This window comes from Mobula birostris, chromosome 1, assembly GCF_030028105.1.
Source record: "Mobula birostris isolate sMobBir1 chromosome 1, sMobBir1.hap1, whole genome shotgun sequence".
In the NCBI taxonomy this organism is placed as follows: Eukaryota; Metazoa; Chordata; class Chondrichthyes; order Myliobatiformes; family Myliobatidae; genus Mobula; species Mobula birostris.
This window is the reverse complement of record NC_092370.1, coordinates 88,619,944-88,641,973: the sequence shown is the minus strand read 5'-3', so window position 1 is coordinate 88,641,973 and position 22,030 is coordinate 88,619,944. Positions and strand designations below refer to the sequence as shown.

Here is a 22,030-nt window from a genome sequence, read left to right as displayed (position 1 = left end):
GACTTCTACAAAGAAGGGATCCGTATGTTCCATGACCGCTGGACTAAGTGTGTACATGTAGGAGGGGACTATGTTGAAAAATAAATATGCTAGGTTTTCTAAAATTTACTCCTTCTATCTTAGGCCACGAACTTATCAATCACCCCTCGTATATATGCATATATACCTGCATTTGAGTGCAAGTGTGTGTGTGCATACCTACAAAAATCCATCCGCTGTGGAGGAACAGAAAAGGGCAAGAGTGATAAACATAATATTGGATGGGAATAATTGGTTAATATAAACATAATATTGGATGGGAATAATTGGACTTACTGTTGGTTCCCACTGAAATTGTGAAATCGTTTCCTGTTTATTTAAGGCAGAGAATTATGTGGAAGATCATTCTGCATTTTGCTGAATTCTCTACCCACTGACTTTAATGAGCAGAAAATTAATAATCTATGGAACAGTGTGCTCTAATATCAATGGTCAGTTCGTTAATCCATGTTCCTGTTGAGCGAGGCTCTCAACCAGGAACTATCCCTGAGCTGCACTGTCAAAAGTACAGCAAAAACGAGCTAGATACACGGTGCCAGTGTATGAGACCGCACCCTTGTATAAATCACTTCTTTGAAAGAAAGTATACAAGCATTTCACTGAGAGCATCATCATTCATTCCAAGTAAATTTAAACCTCAAACCTCTCCTTCGCTCACAACTCCAATACATGAGATCTTAATGGTCTGCCTTCCATCTAGATGTCTTTACAGGTGATAAATCTGGGAGGATTGTAAATATTGAATGACCTGAGGATAGCATATTTTACCATGAGAATTCAAAGGGAAAGCAAATGTGAACCTGAAACCTATACAACATCTGCTGTCCAATATTTATAACAGATTGTATCAGTGCTTATTCAAAGAAACCACAAGGAACAATTAGCATAAATTTAGAAGTAACAGATCTTGCTCCATTAATTTTTAGAATTTCTGGAACTGATTTCTTCACAATGACGACAATCAAAATGCACAGATGATGCAATATTTAGCCTATCAAGACAGAGCACAGAAACCAATTAGTTCCAATTTGCCTCTTCCCAAAACTCTGCAATTTATTTTTGTCCCCAGGTATTTATCAATACTGAATGGCACTTTATTAAGCACCCCCTATACCTAATAAATATGCCACTTAGTGTATATTCATGGTCTTCAGCTGCTGTAGCCCATCCACTTCGAGGTTTGATGCGTAATGAATTCAGAAATGCTCTTCTGCTGTAATGCATGGTTATTTGCGTTGCTGTCATCTTTCTGTCAGCTTTTGTGGCCATTCTCCTCTGACCTCTCTCACTTATACTGTGTTTTCTCCCACAGAACTGCCACTCACTGGATGTTTGTTGTTTTTCACACCATTCTCTGTAAACTTTAGAGAGTGTTGCGTATGAAAACTCCAGGAGGCCTGCAGCTTCTGAGATACTCAATCCACCCCATCTGGCACCAATAATCATCGACAGTCACTCAGACCACATTTCTTACCCATTCTGATGTTTGATCTGAACAACAGAATTTCTTGACCATGTTTGCATGCTTATATGCACTGAGTTGATGCCATATGATTGGCTGATTATAGATTTGCATCAATGAGGTGTACAGGTGTACCTAATAAAATGGCCACTTGTGTACTCTTGTGTAAGTTATTATTTAACCTACTTCCTTTCTATCTTGTTATTCATAATCATAAAAACTAACCACTTGAAGCAATGGCTGTCTGCCCAACAACTTCTCGGATACAGAAATAAGCAAGTGGGAGACATTGGAATCTTTGAATCATTTGAAGAATGGTTTCATTTTTCTTCTGACTCCAACTTTTAATACTTTACCTTTCTCTTTGTTTCCCTTTCTAAACTTGTTACTGGGTATATTTAAAGCAAAGGATGATAAGTTCTTGATTAGTAAGATCCTCAAAGGTTATGGGAAGAAAGCAGAGAATGGGGTTGACAGGGAAATAAATCAGCTATGATGAAATGGTAAAGCAGACACTGTAGGCCGATTTGCCTAATTCTACTCCTATGTCTTATGGTATTAACTTAATTTGGCCTCTGTTAATTAGCCTTCCTGTTGTTTATTTCCCAATCTTTAAAAATAAGTCTGGTTGCTTTCTCTACTCACTCAGGATCCAGAAACACTTTGAGCAGCTTTGTGGACAAAAGCTTTGAAGAATGCAATACAACTACCTTTGGGCTATCCTGCTAAGACAAGTTGTGGCACCACACTCAAGATCGTCTTATTGAACATAAAGCTCCTCTAAGGGTATTGTAATATCGCATGGTATTTAGAGATACTGCTTAACAAGAAAGAAAATCAGTAACACACATAAAAGTTGCTAGTGAACGCAGCAGGCCAGGTAGCATCTCTGGGAAGAGGTACAGTCGACGTTTCGGGCCGAGACCCTTCTTCAGGACTAACTGAAAGAAGAGCTAGTAAGAGATTTGAAAGTGGAAGGTGAAGGGGGAGATCCAAAATGATAGGAGAAAACAGGAGGGGAGGGCGTCCTGTCTTCTATCATTTTGGATCTCCCTCTTCACCTTCCAGTTTCAAATCTCTTACTAGCTCTTCTTTCAGTTAGTCCTGACGAAGGGTCTCGGCCCGAAACGTCGACTGCACCTCTTCCCAGAGACGCTGCCTTGGCCTGCTGTGTTCACCAGCAACTTTTATGTGTGTTGCTTGAAATTCCAGCATCTGCAGATTTCCCCATGTTTGCGTAGAAAAATCAGTAATATATTTCTGTTAATATGCTCATTATTTTATATTTCCATAAGAAAACATTTGCAGAGATTCTATTTCTTAACTTACCGAAGAACCTAAGAAAGAAAAGATATCCCTGAGCTAGTTCCATCTTTCAATGTTTATGTTGACCTTGTGCCCAACATCTATTTTGCTCGCCAATTACAATATGCCTTAGCGTCCAAAAACATCTATCAGTCTCTACCTTGGATACATTCAATGACTGAGTATCCACAGCCTGAGGCTTAGAATTCTAAAGACTACAATACTTTACATAGAGAAACATCTCCCCACATCATTCCTCAATGGACAATATTAATCCTAAAACCATGCATCTTAGTCTCCAGCTCTTGAGCCTGAGGGGAGAGAGATTAATTCTGGGAAGAGATTTAATCTGGTGAGAGATTTATTCTGGGGTGTTGAAGAAACATCTCTCTTCCTTGTTCAATGCTTCAGCCAAGGATTGATTTAGTGAAGTTGCACTGCATTGGTTCAAAAGTAAGTATATCCTTCTTTAGGAATAAAATAAATGTCAAATTATCTATCAAATCCTTGCACAAGCATAGAAAGGTTCCCTTACATTTGAATCCCAGCCAACTTGCAATAAAGGGCAACTCACCATTTGCTTCCTGAACTGATTGCTGTTTTTGTAGATATATCTTCTGCATCTGGTGAACCAGCATACAGATTTCCCTGCATACTATTATTTACTAGCTCTCACCATTTAGGTTGTACTCTCTCGTTCCATTACCACTAGGTTTTATAACACGGGGCTATCCATCATTTTAAAGGTAATCAATATACAAATTGATGAGATGAAAAAAAGGCTAGAAAAATGCTGGAGATACCTCTAAATATCACTAAAGCAAAGAAGTGCATTGAGTTTGTACTCAGTGTTCAGAATGGAATGCCTTTGTTTTGAATAATCTGTGCCCATTCCAATACCAAGTCATGAAAAACATCTAATAAGCAAAACACTGTAGCTTCAGGAGCAGCATTATGGCACCTGGAGAATGCCATTACTGAAAAGCTCCAGTGACCTAGGCTTGATCCTGACCTCAGGTGTTCTCCCTGTGTGGAGTCTGCATATCGTTCTCGTGACCACATCGGTTTTCGGGAGTGTCCCTTTTCCTCCAAAATCCACAGGCATGCAGGCCAGTAGGTTAATTGGCCACTGCAGCTTTCCCCAATGCATGTGAGTAGTAGAAGAACTAGGATGAAGACCTTGCTTCAGTGCCGAATAAATCAATTACTCTAAAAAAATGTTGATATATGGTCACCATAATAATGTGTGGTTCCAGCTGCTAGTTTGAGTATAGCAAGATACCACAAAAAGGAACAACACCTTCTATCACACCAGGGCAGTCTCCAACCTGGTGCCATGAAGAGAAAATTCTCAAACTTCCTGCAACCATTTCCCCTGTTTTCTTTCCCCTATTTTTTTTTATCTCCTCTGGATCCAACTGCCCCTATCACCCTAATCTCCACCCCACCTACCCTCTCCACCTGCACATTACCTACATATTTCACCAACCTCCTTTCCTTTGCTCCTTGTCCCTACCAGATTCCATCATCTTCAGCTCTTTCTCACTTCTACCTGTCACCTCCCAGATTCTGCTCTTATCTGCCTATCACCACACCCCTCCCCTTTCACCTGGACACAACTATCACTTTCCATCTCTTGCTCCAACCATTCCCACCAGCATTTCCTCTGTCCATTTCCCTCTACAGATGCAACCTGACTTGCTAAGTTCTTCCAACACTCTTACATTGGGTATTTGTTTCCACAGTAACTGGATAATTTGATTTAGTTATGTTGGTTGAAAGTTAACCAACAGCATAGCAAGAATTGTTCAGCATGTGCCAACGCAATTGGGTGTGATCACTGGGGTGACTCATTTAGGACAGAAGTGAGAAGAAATTGCAGCACTCTTTCTGCTACATTTGGCAAGACAGCGTTATTGATGTGTTCACTATTGGGATAGGGTATTTGAACTCCCAGCTGACGGAACAATGTGACTGACATCTGATCATACCAGCAGCTGTAAATACTTCTGCTTCTGAAATTCAAACTAAGTGGAAAAAAAATGTTTAAAACAATGACATTCAGCAGGACCACAAATCACAAAATTATGCACTCAGAGAACATTAATTGCAGCATGCGGAATAGTCACATTTCAATCAAATGGCAGGATTCAATTAGAAGAGTCTCTTCTTGTCACTTTTGCCTCATAACTACATTTTTGAGTTAACTGTATATATTATATATCATATGTATATTTGTGGTAAAATATTTCCCTTTTTTCTCAAATAATCTGTGCCTATTGCATTACTAAACCATCACCAAACCAGGAAAAAAAACACCTAGAAAGATATACAGTGGATTCTGGTAAATTGGAACACACTGGGACTAACGTATTTTGGCCCAATTCAGTGGTTGTCCCAGTTAGTTGAAGTTTCATCGAAACAGTTTTTAAAAAGTATAAAAAAGACAAATTACCAATTAACTGAGTAACAAATCATGTATTAAATTAAATACAGACTAAATTAGAACACTAGCAAAACTACTACAGTACTATAAAACTGTATAATAGTTCCTAATAGTTATCAAGGGTGCCATTTATTCAGTGTACACTGATGTGTTCTTTAAATTGACTGTAAATGAACAAAATCTGTGCAGACAGTGGGCTGCCTTCAAATAGTTCTTTTGATGATTACATTCACCAAATCTTCATTTCAATTTTAACATTCAAGATGATTGTTGATATTTTCAAATGCTTTGCAGTTCCTAACTTGTTGGAGTAGTAAAAACATTTTGTTTTTACTTCTGATCATTTCTGGCATCTCTAAGCATGAATGCTTGAAACTGCAGTGAGCAAAACAATTCTGAATTGACTTACTGTTTATTTCTTGCCTACTATCGATGACAAGTATCACTGCTTTTTGAACACAAACATGCAAGTGACACCATTTAAAAATTATTCGCTCTAAGCACTGTGTAGTGTCTAATAGCCATGTGATGTGCACGTGACTACTGCTAGTTATAAAATGTTCAACAACAGTCACCCAGCTCAATTAAGAAGCACAGTGTCTCAAATAAATGAAGAGAATCGGGTTATTTTCTTTTTTTGTTCTTTAAGTGTTGTCTAACATAAATGGCTGCCCTGATTAACTGATTGCCCAATGAACCGGAATTCACTGTATATAGAAGTACAATTCAATAGATTCAGGGGAAACAATGTGGCAGTTCACCATAATACAGCTATAATACAACACTTCACAACCTTATGGCTAGTATTGCACATTATTTGGTTACTTTCTTGTAACCTAGAGATGATTATGCTAAAGCTTCCACTCACCTACACCTTTTAATCTTTCACTATTTGTTTTCCACCATTATTGGTATTGGTAATCTTTCCTATCTCAATTCTCCTTCCTGTTTCTCAAATTACTTGTTCTTTGTGCATACTGAACACAATAAATGCACCCTGTTGTCTTCCCTCATTTACTCTTCTGTTCATTTCCCTCACAACTTGTAGAGTTTTGAAACTCAAGCTTGCTGGGTTTCCAATTTCGATTATACCAGTGACAAGGAAGGATGTGGTAACCTGCCACAATGACTACACGTCATAGTACATCTTACAAACACTGTGATGAAGTGTTTTGAAAGGTTGGTGATGAAACACGTCAACTCCTGCCTGAGAAACAACTTGGAGTTGCTCCAATTTGCCTACTGGCACAACAGGTCCACAGTATATGCCATTTCATTGGCTCTTCATTCAATCCTGGACATCTGGACTACAACTATGTCTACATCAGGATACTTTTAATCAACTACAACTTGTCATACAATACAACCATTTCCTCAAAACTAATCAATAAGCTTCAAGACATTGGCCTCAATAGCTAGTTGTGTAATTGGATTCTTGATTTCCTCACTTGCAGACACCAGTCAGTTTGAATTGGCAACATCTCCTTCACAATCTCCATCAGCATAAATGTACCACAAGGCTGTGCGTTTAGCCCTCTTCACACTTTATACTTATGACTGTGAGGCAAAGCACAACTCCAATGCCATATTTATGTGTGCTGATTACAGCACTGTTGTTAGCTGAATCAAAGCTGGTGACGAATTTGCAGAATCTAGATGGCTTTTAAACATTGCTGCCTCAACCTCTATTTCTGGCAGCTCATTCCAAATGCACATCCCCATTTGAATGAAAAAGCTGCATCTGATGTCTCTCTTAAATTTATGATCTCTTGCACTTAGTGCTCCCTGGGAAAATAGTGCACCCTGCCTATGCCCCTTATGATATTATGTGCCTTCTTGAATCTAAGGTGGGGGCTTATATGGGAGGCAGGGTTTGAGGGTCGGCACAACATTGTGGGCCGAAGGGCCTGTACTGTGCTGTACTATTCTATGTTCTATGTTTAACTCTATGAGATTTGCTAGACATGACTTCCCACCCTGCCTTTCCAAATATTGGTAAATTCTGTCCCTCAGAAGCTTCATTGACAAGCTATCCATCACCAATGTCAGATGCTCTGATATCTTTCCAATTTTTATAAAACCAGTTCTTATCCTTCTGCAATCGCACTGCTCCACCACTGGTGGCCATACATTCAGATGCTAAGGTCCCAACTCTGATATTGCCTTTCGGAACCTCTAACTCTTTTCCTCTCTTCTGTAAGAAAGAGAGGCAGGAACAGACAACTATCACACTTGCTCTCCTATTCATAGACTAGTACAGCATAGGAATAGACTCTTTAACCTACCAAGATGTAAATTAAAACTAACCCCACCACCCTGCCAGTTCACGTGCCTATCTAAATGTATCTCAAACGCTGCTTTGCATCTGCTTCCACCACCTCCCCTGCAGCAGGTTTCAGGTAACTACCAATGTGTAAAAATATTGTGTTGTAAATCTTCCTTAAATTTTCCCCTCCAAACTTAAAGCCGTGCCCTCTTGTATTTGACATTTCTACTCTGGAATAAAGATTCAGACTCTCTACCCAATATCATTTTATATACTTATTCAATATATATTTTACATACTATTCAATAACTCATTATTTATCTTAGCTCTATTATCCTGTACTGAACCCATGTGTCTTGATTATCTTAATATCGAAAACTTCTCAATCTCCCTGAATGGAATATGTGCAGCAAGTCAGCATTCACAGCCCTCTTGGGTTAAAACTTCTAAAGATTCATAATCCCATGAGTGAAGAAATTTCTCCTCATGAATGGCCAGCAACTAATCTTATGAGCCTTAGATCTGAGCACTTCAATTGCTGGAAATATCAACACCACACCTACCCTGTTAAGCTTCAAGAACAGATGGTATAATTCTAGAATTACCAATATTATCTTTCATTTTAGATTTTTAGTAACTCTTGCATTTTATGTCTCAAAGTACCAGCATTTTCATTCTTTGGCCTTTGCTTTCACATCTATCATTTATGTCTGCACTAACTATATTAGCTATTTCCTTGTTTTTTCCTTTACCCCAATGGTCACCCTGGTTCTTGATAAAATGGGTAAAAGCATAAAACAAAAGAGCCTAAGAAAACAGGTCACTCAGCCCTTCAAACCTGTCCCAGCATTCAAAATGATCACTGCTGATCTACATCAGCCCTTAACTCATTCTCTGACCAAGATACCACAACCTTTACTTCCTCAATCTTTCAAAACTTCTCAACCTCTACTGTAAATACTTCTCTTGAGCTAGTATCTACAATGTTTTAGACAGAGAGTTCCAAGGATTGACGAAAGGAGGATTAGGATTTGTCTAACTATTCAAATGACAGCAGGTTTGGTTTGAGGAGGAATTAAAATCTGAGTAAAATTTGGAAGCTTAACTTCACTTGCCTTTGGCAAACAATAAAAACGCTTCATAAAAGTTAACCACGGTGTTTCATTTTATGGGGAGAGCACTGAGCTAAGACCATTTCAGAGGAAAAAGAAGATAGTGACATGATAGATACATTGACAGTCATATCTGAAAATATACAAGTCAATGAAACAACTCTTTAATTCAGTAAAATTTAATTTACATGCTACAAAATATGAAATATGCATTATTCAATTTTATTTTCTCTTCCAAAACAAACCATGGATTAAAAACCCTTTCATTGTTTAATACTAAATGTTGCTTAGGAACAGAAAAGCAAAAACTGCAAATGCCGGAAATTTGAGATAAAAATTGAAAGTGCTAGAAATACTCAACATATCAAGCAGAATTTTGCAGGAAGAGAACTAGAGCTAATGTTTCAGGTCTGTAACTCCCTCATTCATTCTTATCTATACTATACAGAACTGATGAAGGGCTACTGACCTGAAACTTTAACTCTCTTCCTCTCTCCACCCGTGTTGCCAGACCTATTGTGTATTTCCAGCACTTTTTGTACTTATTGCTTAAAGTAATCCAGAGTTTAAGATTATTTTCTTCTCTCAGTAAACAGTTGAAGGTTCTGAATTTACACAATACCTAGTTCATTAGTATAGTAGAGAAGAAATCCTCTCACATAGTTTTAAGATAAACTGATATTCGCATAAAGTCTCATACATTCACAGCACTGAAAAGTATTAGGTGAAGACCTGTAGTGAAAGCAGAGTAAATGGGCACATGAAATGTCAATTAAAATGGGGTTGGGGAAAATGAGGTTAGGGTAAATGGTTCCAACAAAGAAATCTAACCAAATCATTGGTCCTTCAGTCCCTTCCTATTCTATAACAAATTGCTGTAAATTAAAGGCTACAATAATATATACTGTTGGGCCTTTGAGCTTTCTCTGCATGAAAATGATTACGTGCTATTATTGACTTGTTGGTAGTCCAGAGCATGGGATTAGAAATCTACATCACAAAAAACACTGAGGTTTCCCACCTTATGTTTGAATTTAATTGAGGAGATGTGAAGAGAGATTCTGTGCTAAAATGTGTTAGAGACACTGTCCTCTCTTCAAAGTAAGTCTGCATTCTGTCAGTGAATCTGAATCTATCTAGTCAATCTAGATGTGTTCTCTTTTTCAATACTGATAGATTAATTACTATAAATTGTAACAAATCTGCAAATTATAATGATCTATTTATTGTATAAATGTAGTATACAAATAAAACAAAATTAATTTGCAACAGATGCTGAGTTAGGCAGTTGATAATCAGAAAATTCATCATCCTGTGTATATTCCCCTAAAATGGACTGTTCAATAACCTCAAGCAATACACTGTAAAGACACAGGTGCAATTTTTTAGTTTTCTATTAACGCGATAACAATAGCAATAACAAATACTCACCTTTCAAATCCTAACTGTCTGAAGGTCTTTTCCCAATCCGTACCTAATAAAATAAAACACAACCTAATTAATTCTGATAGTCATTATGCGGAGGATTCAATAAAATGCAATACAAACCAAAATAAAAATACCAATTTCAAAGCCTTGTGATTATGTGGCAAATTGCCCTTCTATTCTTCTCATAAAAATACATTCCATAGTACACCTTTGTTAATTCCCTAATATACTACCAATACAATTGTTCTAAGTACTCCCTTTTGTTGCTGCAACTACCAAGAAGATTAGTGGGTATATTTAAATTGCTTCAAGATACCTAACAGGCTGTTTGTTTGCGAAGTATTATAGTAGCTGTGCTTATTCTCTGTGTTTGCTGCATGTCCACTTTCGACTTCAGCAGCAGCGCAGAATGGTTGACAGCTAAATCTTCTGCCTAGCCAATTACATTTTCTGAAAAGCAATAACACTGCAAATGTTCGAATCTGAACCAAAAACAGTAATGCGGGAAGAACTCAGCCCATCAAGAAGCATCTGTAGAAAGAGAAACCAGTTAATGCTTCTTCAAAACTCAGTTACATTTATAATCTCATGCATCAGGCAAATGCACCCCAGTTGGTATCATCTAATCAGCAAGGTGTCATCAACTAATTTTCACTTGGATTTGTTTCATCGGCCTGAGTATTCACATATATTCTTTTTCAATATTTTTATTGATTTCTATATAGAAGAATACAGAGTCTAAGAGAATACATACTATAAAACAAAAGAAAAAATATAATAATACCAGATACAGTATATTGAATCACATTAACAAACTCCTTACTCTATATTCATATAGATTAGATTAATTCGCATATTAGAATATAAACAATTTTATTAAAAAAAAGATCTACACCCACTATTAAAGTCGAAGCTGTTTGGGAAAAAAAAGAAAAAAATCCTTATCAGATAATAAAATATGCTATTAACCAACCTCTATACTTTAACGAGAAATCAAAGATTATGAAAATAATTTCAAAATGGCCCCCACAAATTTTGAAAATCTTGGTTAGGTTCAGAAACTGAACAACAAATCTTTTCTAAATTTAGGTATGCCATAACATCCCGTAACCATTGAACATGATTAGGTGGAACAGCATCCTTTCATTTAAACAAGAGCACTCTTCTAGCCATGAGAGATAAAAGCCAGAATGTGCAGATCAGATGCCTCCAAAGTGATATCTTTCCTTCCAACAATACCAAATAGGGCAGTCAAAGGATTAGGCTTAAAATTTACTTTAAAGAGTGCAGAAAAATTTGGAATACTTCCTTCCAATATTTTCCAAGACTTGGACATGTCAAAAACATATGAATAAATGAAGCTTCTCCATTGTTACACCTATCACAGTAGGGAGATATATCCATATAAAAATGAGATAACATCCTTGGTCATATAAGCCCTATGAACCACTTTAAATTGTAAGAGGGAATAATGAGCACATAACGATGAAATATTAACCAATTTAAAAATTTCATTTCAAGTTTCTTCAGAAATTGAAATCTGTAAGTTCTGTTCCTAAAGATTTTTGATTTTGTCTAAAGAATCACTTCTCATTCCCAACAACATTTCAGAAATACTGGATATTGAACCATTATAAAATGATTTCATATTAAGAATTTCATCTAATACGTTCTTATCAGGTCTATTAGGAAATGTATATAATTGAGATCGCAGAAAATCTCTAATTTGTAAGTACTGAAAAAATGGGTTTTTGGTAAACTATATTTAGTTGACAATTGTTCAAACGAAGAAAGACTTCCTCCAACAAACAGGTCCCGGAAACATGTAATGCCCATCCTTCCCATTGTTTAAAAAAACTACGTCAGTCATAAAAGGCTTAAAAAGATCATTTTAAAAAAGTGGGACTAGAAGGGGAGAATCTCAATAAACCAAAGTGTTTTCTAAATTATATCCAAATCCTCAAAGTATGTTTGACTACCACATTTTCAGTTATCTTACTTAAGGATAAAGGAACTTACTTTTTTAAATTATATAAAAAGAACATTATCAAATTGGTCGTCCCTTTCGTTATCATTGATTGGTCGAATTAATTCTATTAAAATGAATGGTTTACCTAAATTTACATACCTCTTTCAGGCTTTACCCCTTTTTTATCCCTAAATCCTTTTTTGACTCTCTGGACTCTATTTTATCCTCCTATATATGGAAAAATAAATGTCCTCGATTGAATAAAGTCCATCTCCAGAAAGTTAAAAAGAATGGAGGTTTAGCTTTACCAAATTTTAGGTTTTATTACTGGGCAGCTAATATACAGAATCTCACGTCTTGGTTATACTATATTAATCATGAGGACTATCCCGGGTGGGTTTCCTTAGAAGCTAACTCGGCTAATAAATTTTCTATTATCTCTCTTTTAGGATCTTCACTTCCTTTATCCTTAAGTAAGATAACTGAAAATGTGGTAGTATTCACATATATTAAAATGCTTAATTTCAAATTTGCCAGTTTTATTTTGCCCTCAAGCTTAAACATTTTCTTGAATACTTGGATGTCAAGGACAGCTATATCCAGTTTTTGCAAAGCACCATTTTTTCTTGTACAAGATTTCAAAAACAATGTTGGCATTTACATCTTCACTTTTGAAGAAAGCACGCTGACATTTGGAAATTTGAATAGAAATTCTTGTTTAATTATAATTTTGAATTTCCTGCATTGTAGCAGTGGCTTCACTTCTTGGCACTAAAATGCTCTGGAACTTTTTGAAAGGCATTAAAGGGATGCTACATATTTGCAAATCTTTCTTTGAAACATGCTCTCTGCAGCATTTTTCTACACTACTCTAACTGTAGTCCATTTCTACATAATCAGAACAATGATAGGTTGAGTACAAAACTAGAGCCACTGAGTGTAAAAATAACACCTTTGCTCACTTTGTTCGCATCGACCATCAATAAACCTTCTTAGATTAATTCCAATTAACACTTGGCCCAAAACCTACAATGCCTTGAGTATTCAAGTGCTGATCTGGGTGCTTCTTAAATGTAACTGTTGCTATCACGTTCTCACTGTCACAACCACAGATTTGGCAGCGCAGTAGATAAGGCAATTGAGCTTGTAAATTTGCACGTGTCAGGTAATTATTATTTAATAGTGATAGTATTTAACTCCATTCTTGTCGTCGTAGTGCTTGTCGAGATTTGGACAGAGCATAGCAACGCTTCACTGCTGTTTTGTATTTGGCCTTCCCTGAGATGTTGGACTTTCAAATCAACTGACTCTGAAGACCAACGGCATTCGTTTAATGTTTAGATGTTCTCTTCAGCCCCAGTGCAGGCTTCATTTTCCTTTGAGAGTTTTAGTTAATGACCCTGTTTTGGCCTAGCGTTTATTGTTTTATTTTCCCTTTAACAGGTTAATAGTTCCCAGACTTTAATACGAACAGTCTCTCTGCTCTCCTTTTTCTTCTTTCTAGGATGTGCATCTTGATCTAGGGAAGGCAAATTTAAATCACTGGAGTATTCTCTATTTAATCGTTCTATTGCTCCCTTTACAATCTGATCTCTCCTCTTAGTTTCCCGATCCACAACATCACCTGACAAATCCTCTGTTTTCACATCTCCAATGATAACTCTCTTTTTAACCTTGCATTCATCCAGCCTTTGCATCTACTTTTACAAGCAGCTTTTTGTCTCTTATTCATGCAATAACCTGAATAGATTCTGGTCCATTATTCTCACAAAAGCCAAATGCATGCAGCTTCTCTGAAGCTCCTTGAACTCTCTTCCAGCTTAAAACCAACCCACATTTCACAGGTAACTGCCTTATTAACATATCAGAAGCTTTCTCAGATACTTTGCCTACAAAATTTGTTCTAGTCTGACCACTGCTTTCATCTCTGTCATGATTCCTCTGAGCAGCATGGTTCTTCCTCGGTCCCAAATGCTTTCTAACCAGAGGCAGAGAGGCTGGCACCAACACCTGTTTACCCTCTGTTGGGCAATGGTCCTTTCTCCTTTTTAAATCTTTTTATTTATTTTTCAAAAGTTATAAACAAAATAACAATGTTGATACAAAGAGATTGGAATATTGTTAATAAACATATACAAAAAAGATTTCAGATAACACAGGTATAGTAGACTTCCAAACTCATGATGCAATTAATCATAAAGAAAAAAGAAATAAAAAGAAAAAAACAAAGAACCTCCCCTCCACCAAAAAGAAAAAAAAAACTAAATACTAAACCCAAAAAAGCAAACGGAACAAAACAAGGCTAGTCCAATATCTAAAATCGAACACGTTCAGTAATGCCATCAACTTCGCTTCTCTATTCATATATTTTAAGTTAATAAGAAGGATTCAGAAAGGTCAAATTACATCATATGAAAATGTTGAATAAATGGTTTCCAAGTTTCTTCAAATTTAACCGAAGGATCAAAAATATCACTTCTAATTTTTTCTAAATTTAAACATAATATAGTTTGGGAAAACCATTGGATTGTAGTTGGAGGACTGGTCTCCTTCCAGTTCAATAAAATAGATCTTCTGGCCATTAAAGTAACAAATGCAATCATCCGACAGGCTGAAGAAGATAAAGATCTATGTTCTACCATTGGCAATCCAAAAATTGCCATAATAGGATGGGATTGTAAATCAAAACACAGAACTGTTGAGATATATCAAAATATCTTTCCAATATTTTTCCAAAAGAGGACAGGACCAAAACATACGAATTAAAGAAGCCAACTCAGAGTGACATCTGTCACAAAAAGGGTTTAAATGGGAATAAAAACAGGCTAATTTATCCTTAGACATATGGGCTGTATGCACTACTTTAAATTGTATTAATGCATGTTTAGCACATATAGAGGAAGTACTGACTAATTGAAAAAAATTATCCCATTCCTCTATAGGTAGGCAAAGTTGAAGTTCCCTTTCCCATTCATTTTTAAGTTTATCAGATATACCTGGCTGTAATTTCATAATTATATTATAGACAGATGCTATTAATCGCTTCTGAAGAGGATTTAAACCTAAAATTTTATCGATGATATCAGTAGGGTATGAGGTCGGAAAGGTAGGCAACATAGTATTTAAAAAATTTCTTATTTGTCAATATCTAAAAAAATGGGACCTAGGCAAATCAATTTCTTAGATAACTGTTCAAAAGACATGAAACAATTATCCAGAGATAAGTCATGAAAACATGTTATACCTTTCGTTTTCCATATCAAAAAAGGCTTGGTCCATAACCAAGGGTTAAAAAAAAATAGATATAATAGGGCTTGATAATATAAATTTGTTCAAACCAAAAAATTCAGAAATTGAAACCATATTCGCAATGTACAAACAAATGTTTAACTATTGGATTAACCATTTGTTTATTCAATTTAGATAGTACAAAAGGAAGTGAAGTTCCTAAAATGGAAACTAAAGAGAACCCTTGTACAGAGTAGCCTTCAAGGTTTACCCAATATGGGCTTGGAGTTATATTCCAATCTTGTGTCCAAAATATTAAATATCAAATATTAATTGCCCAATAATAAAATCTTGGTTAGGCAGTGCTAAACCACCATCTTTCTTGGACTTCTGTAAATATTTTTTACTTAATCTGGGATTTTTGATCTGCCATATATAAGAGGAAATTTTAGAATCAATACAGTAGTATCAAAAAAGGATTTAGGAATAAAAATTGGTATCGTTTGAAATAAATATAAAAATTCAGGTAAAATAATCATTTTAATAGCATTAATTCTGCCAATCAGTGATAGAGACAATGGGGACCACTTAGTTATCAGTTGTTTACCCTGATTAATTAATGGTAAAAGGTTGAACTTGAATAGATCCTTATGTCTCTTAGTAATTTTAACTCCCAAATAAGTAAAATAGTCAGTAGTCACTCTGAATGGAGAACATCTATAAATGGGAACCTGCATATTTAATGGGAAAAGTTCACTCTTACCTAGATTGTTTATAACCAGAAAAATTACTAAACTAAGCAAGCAAAATTAACACTGCGAGAATAGATTTTCCCAGGTTAGAAATATATAATAGTAGATCATCTGCATATAGTGATAATTTATGAGTGTCGTTTCCATGGGTGATGCCAGAGATATTAGGGGAGTCATGAATGGCAATAGCTAGCGGTTCCAAAGTAATGGACTAAGAGGGCAACCCTGCATAGTACCATGGAATAAATGAAAAAAAGGGGATCTTTGATTGTTAGTAAATACCAAAGCCAAAGGAGTACGATATATCAGTTTAATCCAAGATATAAATATCGGACTAAAATTAAATTTCTCAAGGGTATTAAATAAATATGTCCATTCAACTCTGTCATAGGCTTTCTCAGCGTCCAATGAAATAACACATTCTGGAATTCTGGGTGAAGGAGTATAAACAATATTCATTAATCTCCTAATATTAAAAAAAGAATAACGGTTTTTAATAAATTCAGTTTGATCAGCAGAAATAATTTGGGGTAATACATTCTCCAATCTCATTGCCAATATTTTAGAAAAAACCTTAGAATCCACATTCAACAAAGATATAGGCCTATAAGATGCACATTCAGTAGGATCCTTATCTTTTTTAAGAATTAGGGAAATAGAAGCTCAATAAAAATATTGTGGTAATTTACCTATAGATACTGCATCCCTAAAAATTCTACTTAGCCAAGGAGTCAGTGTATTAGAGAAAAATTTAAAAAATTCTACTGTATATCCGTCTGGACCAGGTGCTTTACCTGAGTTCATCGAAAGAATAGCATTTTTTATTTCCTCTACCGTAATAGGTACGTCTAGTTTTAAATGTTCATTAGATGATAATTTTGGAATATTCAATTTCTTTAAAAATTCATGCATTATAGTGGAGTCATCAGGAAATTCTGATTGATATAAAGAGGTACAAAATTCTTGAAAGGATATATTTATCTCGTCATGATCAACCGTCAAAGTGTCATCTTGTTTACAAATCTTAACAACCTGTTGCTTAACTGAGGCCGATTTCAATTGATTAGCCAATAGTTTCCCAGTTTTATCACCATGTATATAGAATTGACTCTTAGTTTTGGTTAATTGACTTTCAATTGAAGATGATAGTAATAGATTATGTTCCATTTGAAGTTCAACTCTCTGTTTGTAAAGCTCCTGATTAGGGGCTATAGAATATTTCTTGTCAATTTCTTTAATCTTGTCAACCAGTTTAAGTATTTCATTATTAGTTCGCTTTTTTAATCCAGCAGTGTATGAAATAATTTGTCCACGAAGAATGCTTGAGAAGTATCCCATAGTGCTCCACTGGAAATATCCTCTGTAGAATTCGTTTTGAAGAAAAAGTTAATCTGTTTCTCAATAAATTTGACAAAATCCGATATACCAAGAGCCTAACAGTCTTTTCACAAACTTTCCAGAAGGACTTGGCAGATGTAGTTTTGCCATCTCAATCCACGCCCCTGCAATATGTAGATGATCTACTTTTATGCTCTCTGGATCACCAAGTTTCTTAACAGGGCTCTGTAGTGCTTCGTTGGGCCCTGGCTGACAAGGGCCACAAGTTGTCAAGACAAAAATTGCAGCTTTGTCAACCCAAAGTGCATTATTTCGGCCACATCTTGAGTGGGATCTGCCACCTACTTTCTGACAAAAGGATGGGGGCCATTGTCAGTTTGCCCAAATCATTCCTCAAGAAGGACCTTGTCCACTTCCTGGGTATGACCAGGTATTGCCGATGGTAGAACTTAATCAACTTCAGGACCTTGCTTCACCATCAGCTCCAAAGTCAAAGTTCAAAGTAAAATCTGACCATTTGAAGTGGTCGACTGAAGCCAACAGGTCCTTTACAACTCTCATAACTGCACCAGCCCTCGGACTCCCAGATTATGGTAAGCACAAAACCAGAGCTTTTTCTGAAGCAGTACTTACTCAACAGCATGACAACGCCTCTTGTCCAGTTGTCTATTACAAGACTCAACTGGACCCTCTAGCTCAAGGTTATCCTGGTTGTTGAGAGCTGTGGCTGCAGCCTACCATGCAATAAATTTGAACATCAAGTCCTAGTAGCTCTACTCTTACTCTACTCTCAAAATCTGACTCTGGGCTACACGTGCCTTGTGTTGACTCCACTTCAAAATTATACAATTTCAGTGTGATGCACCAGAGGCCAAAAAGATTTCATGACTAAAGCACACTGTGTAGAAGACTCTCAGGGCCTCTGGTATCACCCTAATGGAGATTTTGTGGCCCTCTCCGCTATCTTCCCTCCACCCCTCCCCCCCCACCCTACCAGCTTACCTGTATGGTACATGATCTGACACATGCAGGAAAAACAGAATGATGGGTAGGATCAAAAATGAGTGACGTGTGCCAGCACTTCCAGGCTTAGTGAGAAAAGTAGCGGCAAATTGTATGGTTTGTCAGAGGCATAATCCTGGAAAATCACTGCTGGTACCAGCCGCTGTTGGACCCTCCCCTGGGGACCTTTCATGCATCTCCAAATGGACTTCATGCAATTACCTAAATGCATGGGCTATAATTATGTGCTTGTCATTGTGTATTTGTTTCCTCAGTGAGTAAAAGCATATCCAGTTCATAGAAATGATGTGATAACTGTCACTAAATGCTTCTTACGAGAATTTATTCCTAGAAAAATGATCTAGTACTTTCCCAGCGTATATGATGAATTAACTCTTCTAATGGGCTTCCTTATGGGTTTGTGGATGGTATTAATCCAGTATTTCTTCAGGATCCTGGCAATCCTTCCAGAAGCTGTAGAAATATAAGGAAGATTGTGGTAGTGATGGGTTCCTCCTCATTGTTAGGCTTCTGGTATTCCTATCTGCCTCACATTGACGTACTTCCTCTACTACTGTGAGCAAACGGACAGAGTGGCCATGTCATCAGTAATTGCTAATTTCTACATGGAGGACTTTGAGGAGTGGGCTCTGAGTTCATAGTCCTTATGAGCCAAATGCTTCTTCAGACACATCGATGACACCTTCATGGTGTGGCCTCAGACTGCAGCACTCCAACAGTTCCATGACAGTATACATCCATACATTCAAATTACGATGGAGATGGAGAAGTGATTGCCTTCTGTTCTTGGATATTCTAATATGACGCAAACCAGACAGTAGCCTCGGACATGGCATCTATTGGTAATTCACTCACATGGACTTATACCTCAACAATAACAGCCATCATCACACCTCCCAATGTAGAGCGGTTCTTACTACTTTGACTAACTGTGCAAAAACTATTTCAGACCCAGAGGTTCTCCCCGAGGAAATAAGATGACTACGCATGATGTTCCTACAGAATGGCTACAAGGAGAAGGAAATCAGTCAGGCCCTTAAAAGGGCTGACAGGAAAAGCAAGAAACCTAACAACAAGGAGGAACCTGGCGTTATCCCGTCTTCCACAAACCTGTAAGGAAGCTCAAATCACAGCTTACACAGAGTCAAAGACGGCCTGGGACTTAGATCAGCTGGCATTTACAGGATTCCCAAGGAGCAACGTATATCTGCTAGACGAGCCACACGATGGAAATCAAGGAGCACAGGTGCATCATTTGGGTTACCCAGAGAAATCGGCAGAAGCAGAACTTTGCATTCACAATGGCCATAGGATTGACTTCAACGGCACAAAACTACTGTGCCATGCCAATGGCTTTTGGGACTGCCTGGTAAAGGAAGCTATTGAAATAAAATTGGAGGAAAAGAATTTTAACCAAGATGAAGATCTCACTCTTAAGTAAGAACTAGAATTCGATTGTAAACAAGATGGGAAAGTGGAAATCTGATTGGATGAGGACTAACCAATCAGGAGGAATGGACGACAGGGGTATAAATACCACCAGACTAGACATATCCAGGCATCATCCCTGATATAGATGGCAGAGTCTGTCATCGAAACGTCGGTTATAATCGACACCTGCACCTTGCCTGCAAAGTATGAGATGTTACCCACTGAGATCTCCTCAGGGATTATTCCGAGGTTTGGAATCCCTGAAAAGATCTCGAGGGACAACAGCTCACACCTCACAGGCAAGGTAATACAGGAACTAATGAAAGCCGTATAGTGTACGCACGATTTCACCTCTCCTAACCACCCTCAATCTGTTGAAGCAGTTGAATGAGAAAACAGGGCCCTGAAAGGCAATCCGGCTAAATTGTGTGAGGAAACTGGACTAAGGACTAAGAGGCACTTCCACTGGTGATCATGACAGTGTGCTGCACTCCAAACTGTGTAACGGGACTATCTCCGCACGACTAGTCCCATGTGCTTGCCAGCCACTCCTCGGTCAGGCTGCTGGGTGTGCTCTAGAGGATTATACATTCAAAAGGTGGATTGCAATTGCAGCCCATACCATGAATCATAGTGAGTTTGATTCTGCGCTTTACGTTGATAATGACACTAAAACTGTAAAGGGAGTGTGGAACTGCAAGGCAAGAGATTCGACTAAAAACATTACTTATAACATCTTTACTGAAGCAAATTGTGGTGAATTATCACCACAGACAGTGTGGAAGGAGGTAGAGGCAAGGCTGGTCTGGGGGGTGAGCTGTGCTGAGGCATTGCAAGGCGCAACGTGTTTGAGCCAAGGTCGCAGACGGAGTTGGTATCGCTGCCGGAGATGGAGTGAGTGATTTAGAGAGGAGTAGATGCAGAAGAGTTTCGATGCCCGTCCACCTAACCTGGGTGTGAGGTTGGATTGCTCCAAACACTGAGCCAATTTGGTGGGATCGAGAATGGCTTCAGGCTTTGTGGCCCAAGTGTATCTTGGCGCCAAGGTCTGGGTCCTAGAGCAAGTCACTACCCAATGCTTGGACAGTTTAAATGCTGGCACAGATAGACGGGAAGCCTGAGTGTCAGGAATGGGGGCAAGGATTGAGCTGATTTCACTCGCTTTCCGCAAATATTCACTTCTTTCTCCATGGTGCTGAGGCTCCGAACTGATCGGTGTGTTGTGTGTTTTTGCTCCAGTGGCATGGTGAACTGTGGCCGAGGCTTGAGACCACTCTGGCTGCTCTGCGGACTCCGTCTGTTGCAGACTGTTGTTGGTTTGCTTCTGTTGTTTGGATGATTTGAGTTTTTTCCCTCTATTTCTCTGCCCAGTGATTTTTGATCTTCCTTTTTTTTAAATTGTGGTTTTCAGGTGTCTTGCTTTGTGGCTATCTCTAATTAGACAAATCTCAAGGTGTGTAATTTAAACACTCTTTGTAATAAATGTGCTATGCACCTTTGAATCTTTTGTTGGCCTAGGGGGATGGCACATGTGCTATCATTGGCCAGAAGAGTTGCACGTACATCCTTGATATGTACAAGAATATCACCAACTTAGCTGTATGCATCTGAGTAGAAGCTGATAACTGAGGGTGATTGAGAGTTGTCATACTCCTTTTAGTCTCTTGCCTGAGGTTGCTCTGTGGAATGTTGGCCTGCGGAGCAGCCATCTCCAACACGACATAACAGCCAGTCACCCCTGATGAAACTGTCAGAGTTTCAGAGGCTCTGTGTTATTGAAATTCAGTAAGATTTATGTTGTCCTCTACAGGACAAAGAGGAGGGAGTGTGGAAGTTGCAGTAAGGCAAAGGTAGGCTGAGGCAGTTGTAGACAAGACCATAAGACCATAAGATTTGGGAGCAGAATTAGGCCACTTAGCCCTCCATCATAACAGATCCATTTCCCTCTCAGCCTCAGTCTCTGCCTTCTCCCATGTCCCTTTGTGCCCTGACCAATTAAGACTATCAACCTCTGCCTTAGATATACGTAAGGACTTGACCTCCACAGCCACCTGTGGCAACAAATTCCACAGATTCAACACTCTTATGGTTAAAGAAATTCCTCTTTATCTCCATTCTAAAAAGATGCCCTTCCATTTTGAGGCTGTGTTCTCTGCTCTTAGACACTACCATACAGGAAACATCCTCTCCATGTCCACTCTATCAAGTGAGACTTTTGAAGTGAGACCACC

The 22,030-nt window shown here is 37.7% G+C and overlaps 1 protein-coding gene across 2 annotated transcripts in view; it reads right to left on the bottom strand.

Annotated features, from left to right (window-relative positions):
- The window catches only part of LOC140198027 (piezo-type mechanosensitive ion channel component 2), an 835,978-nt gene that overhangs the window by 260,466 nt on the left and 553,482 nt on the right, over positions 1-22,030 (bottom strand). For both annotated transcript variants that reach the window (XM_072258850.1, XM_072258859.1), the window contains exon 4: positions 10,062-10,104. In XM_072258850.1, coding sequence (XP_072114951.1) covers positions 10,062-10,104 — 43 coding nt within the window. The remainder of the gene's footprint in view (positions 1-10,061; positions 10,105-22,030) is intronic.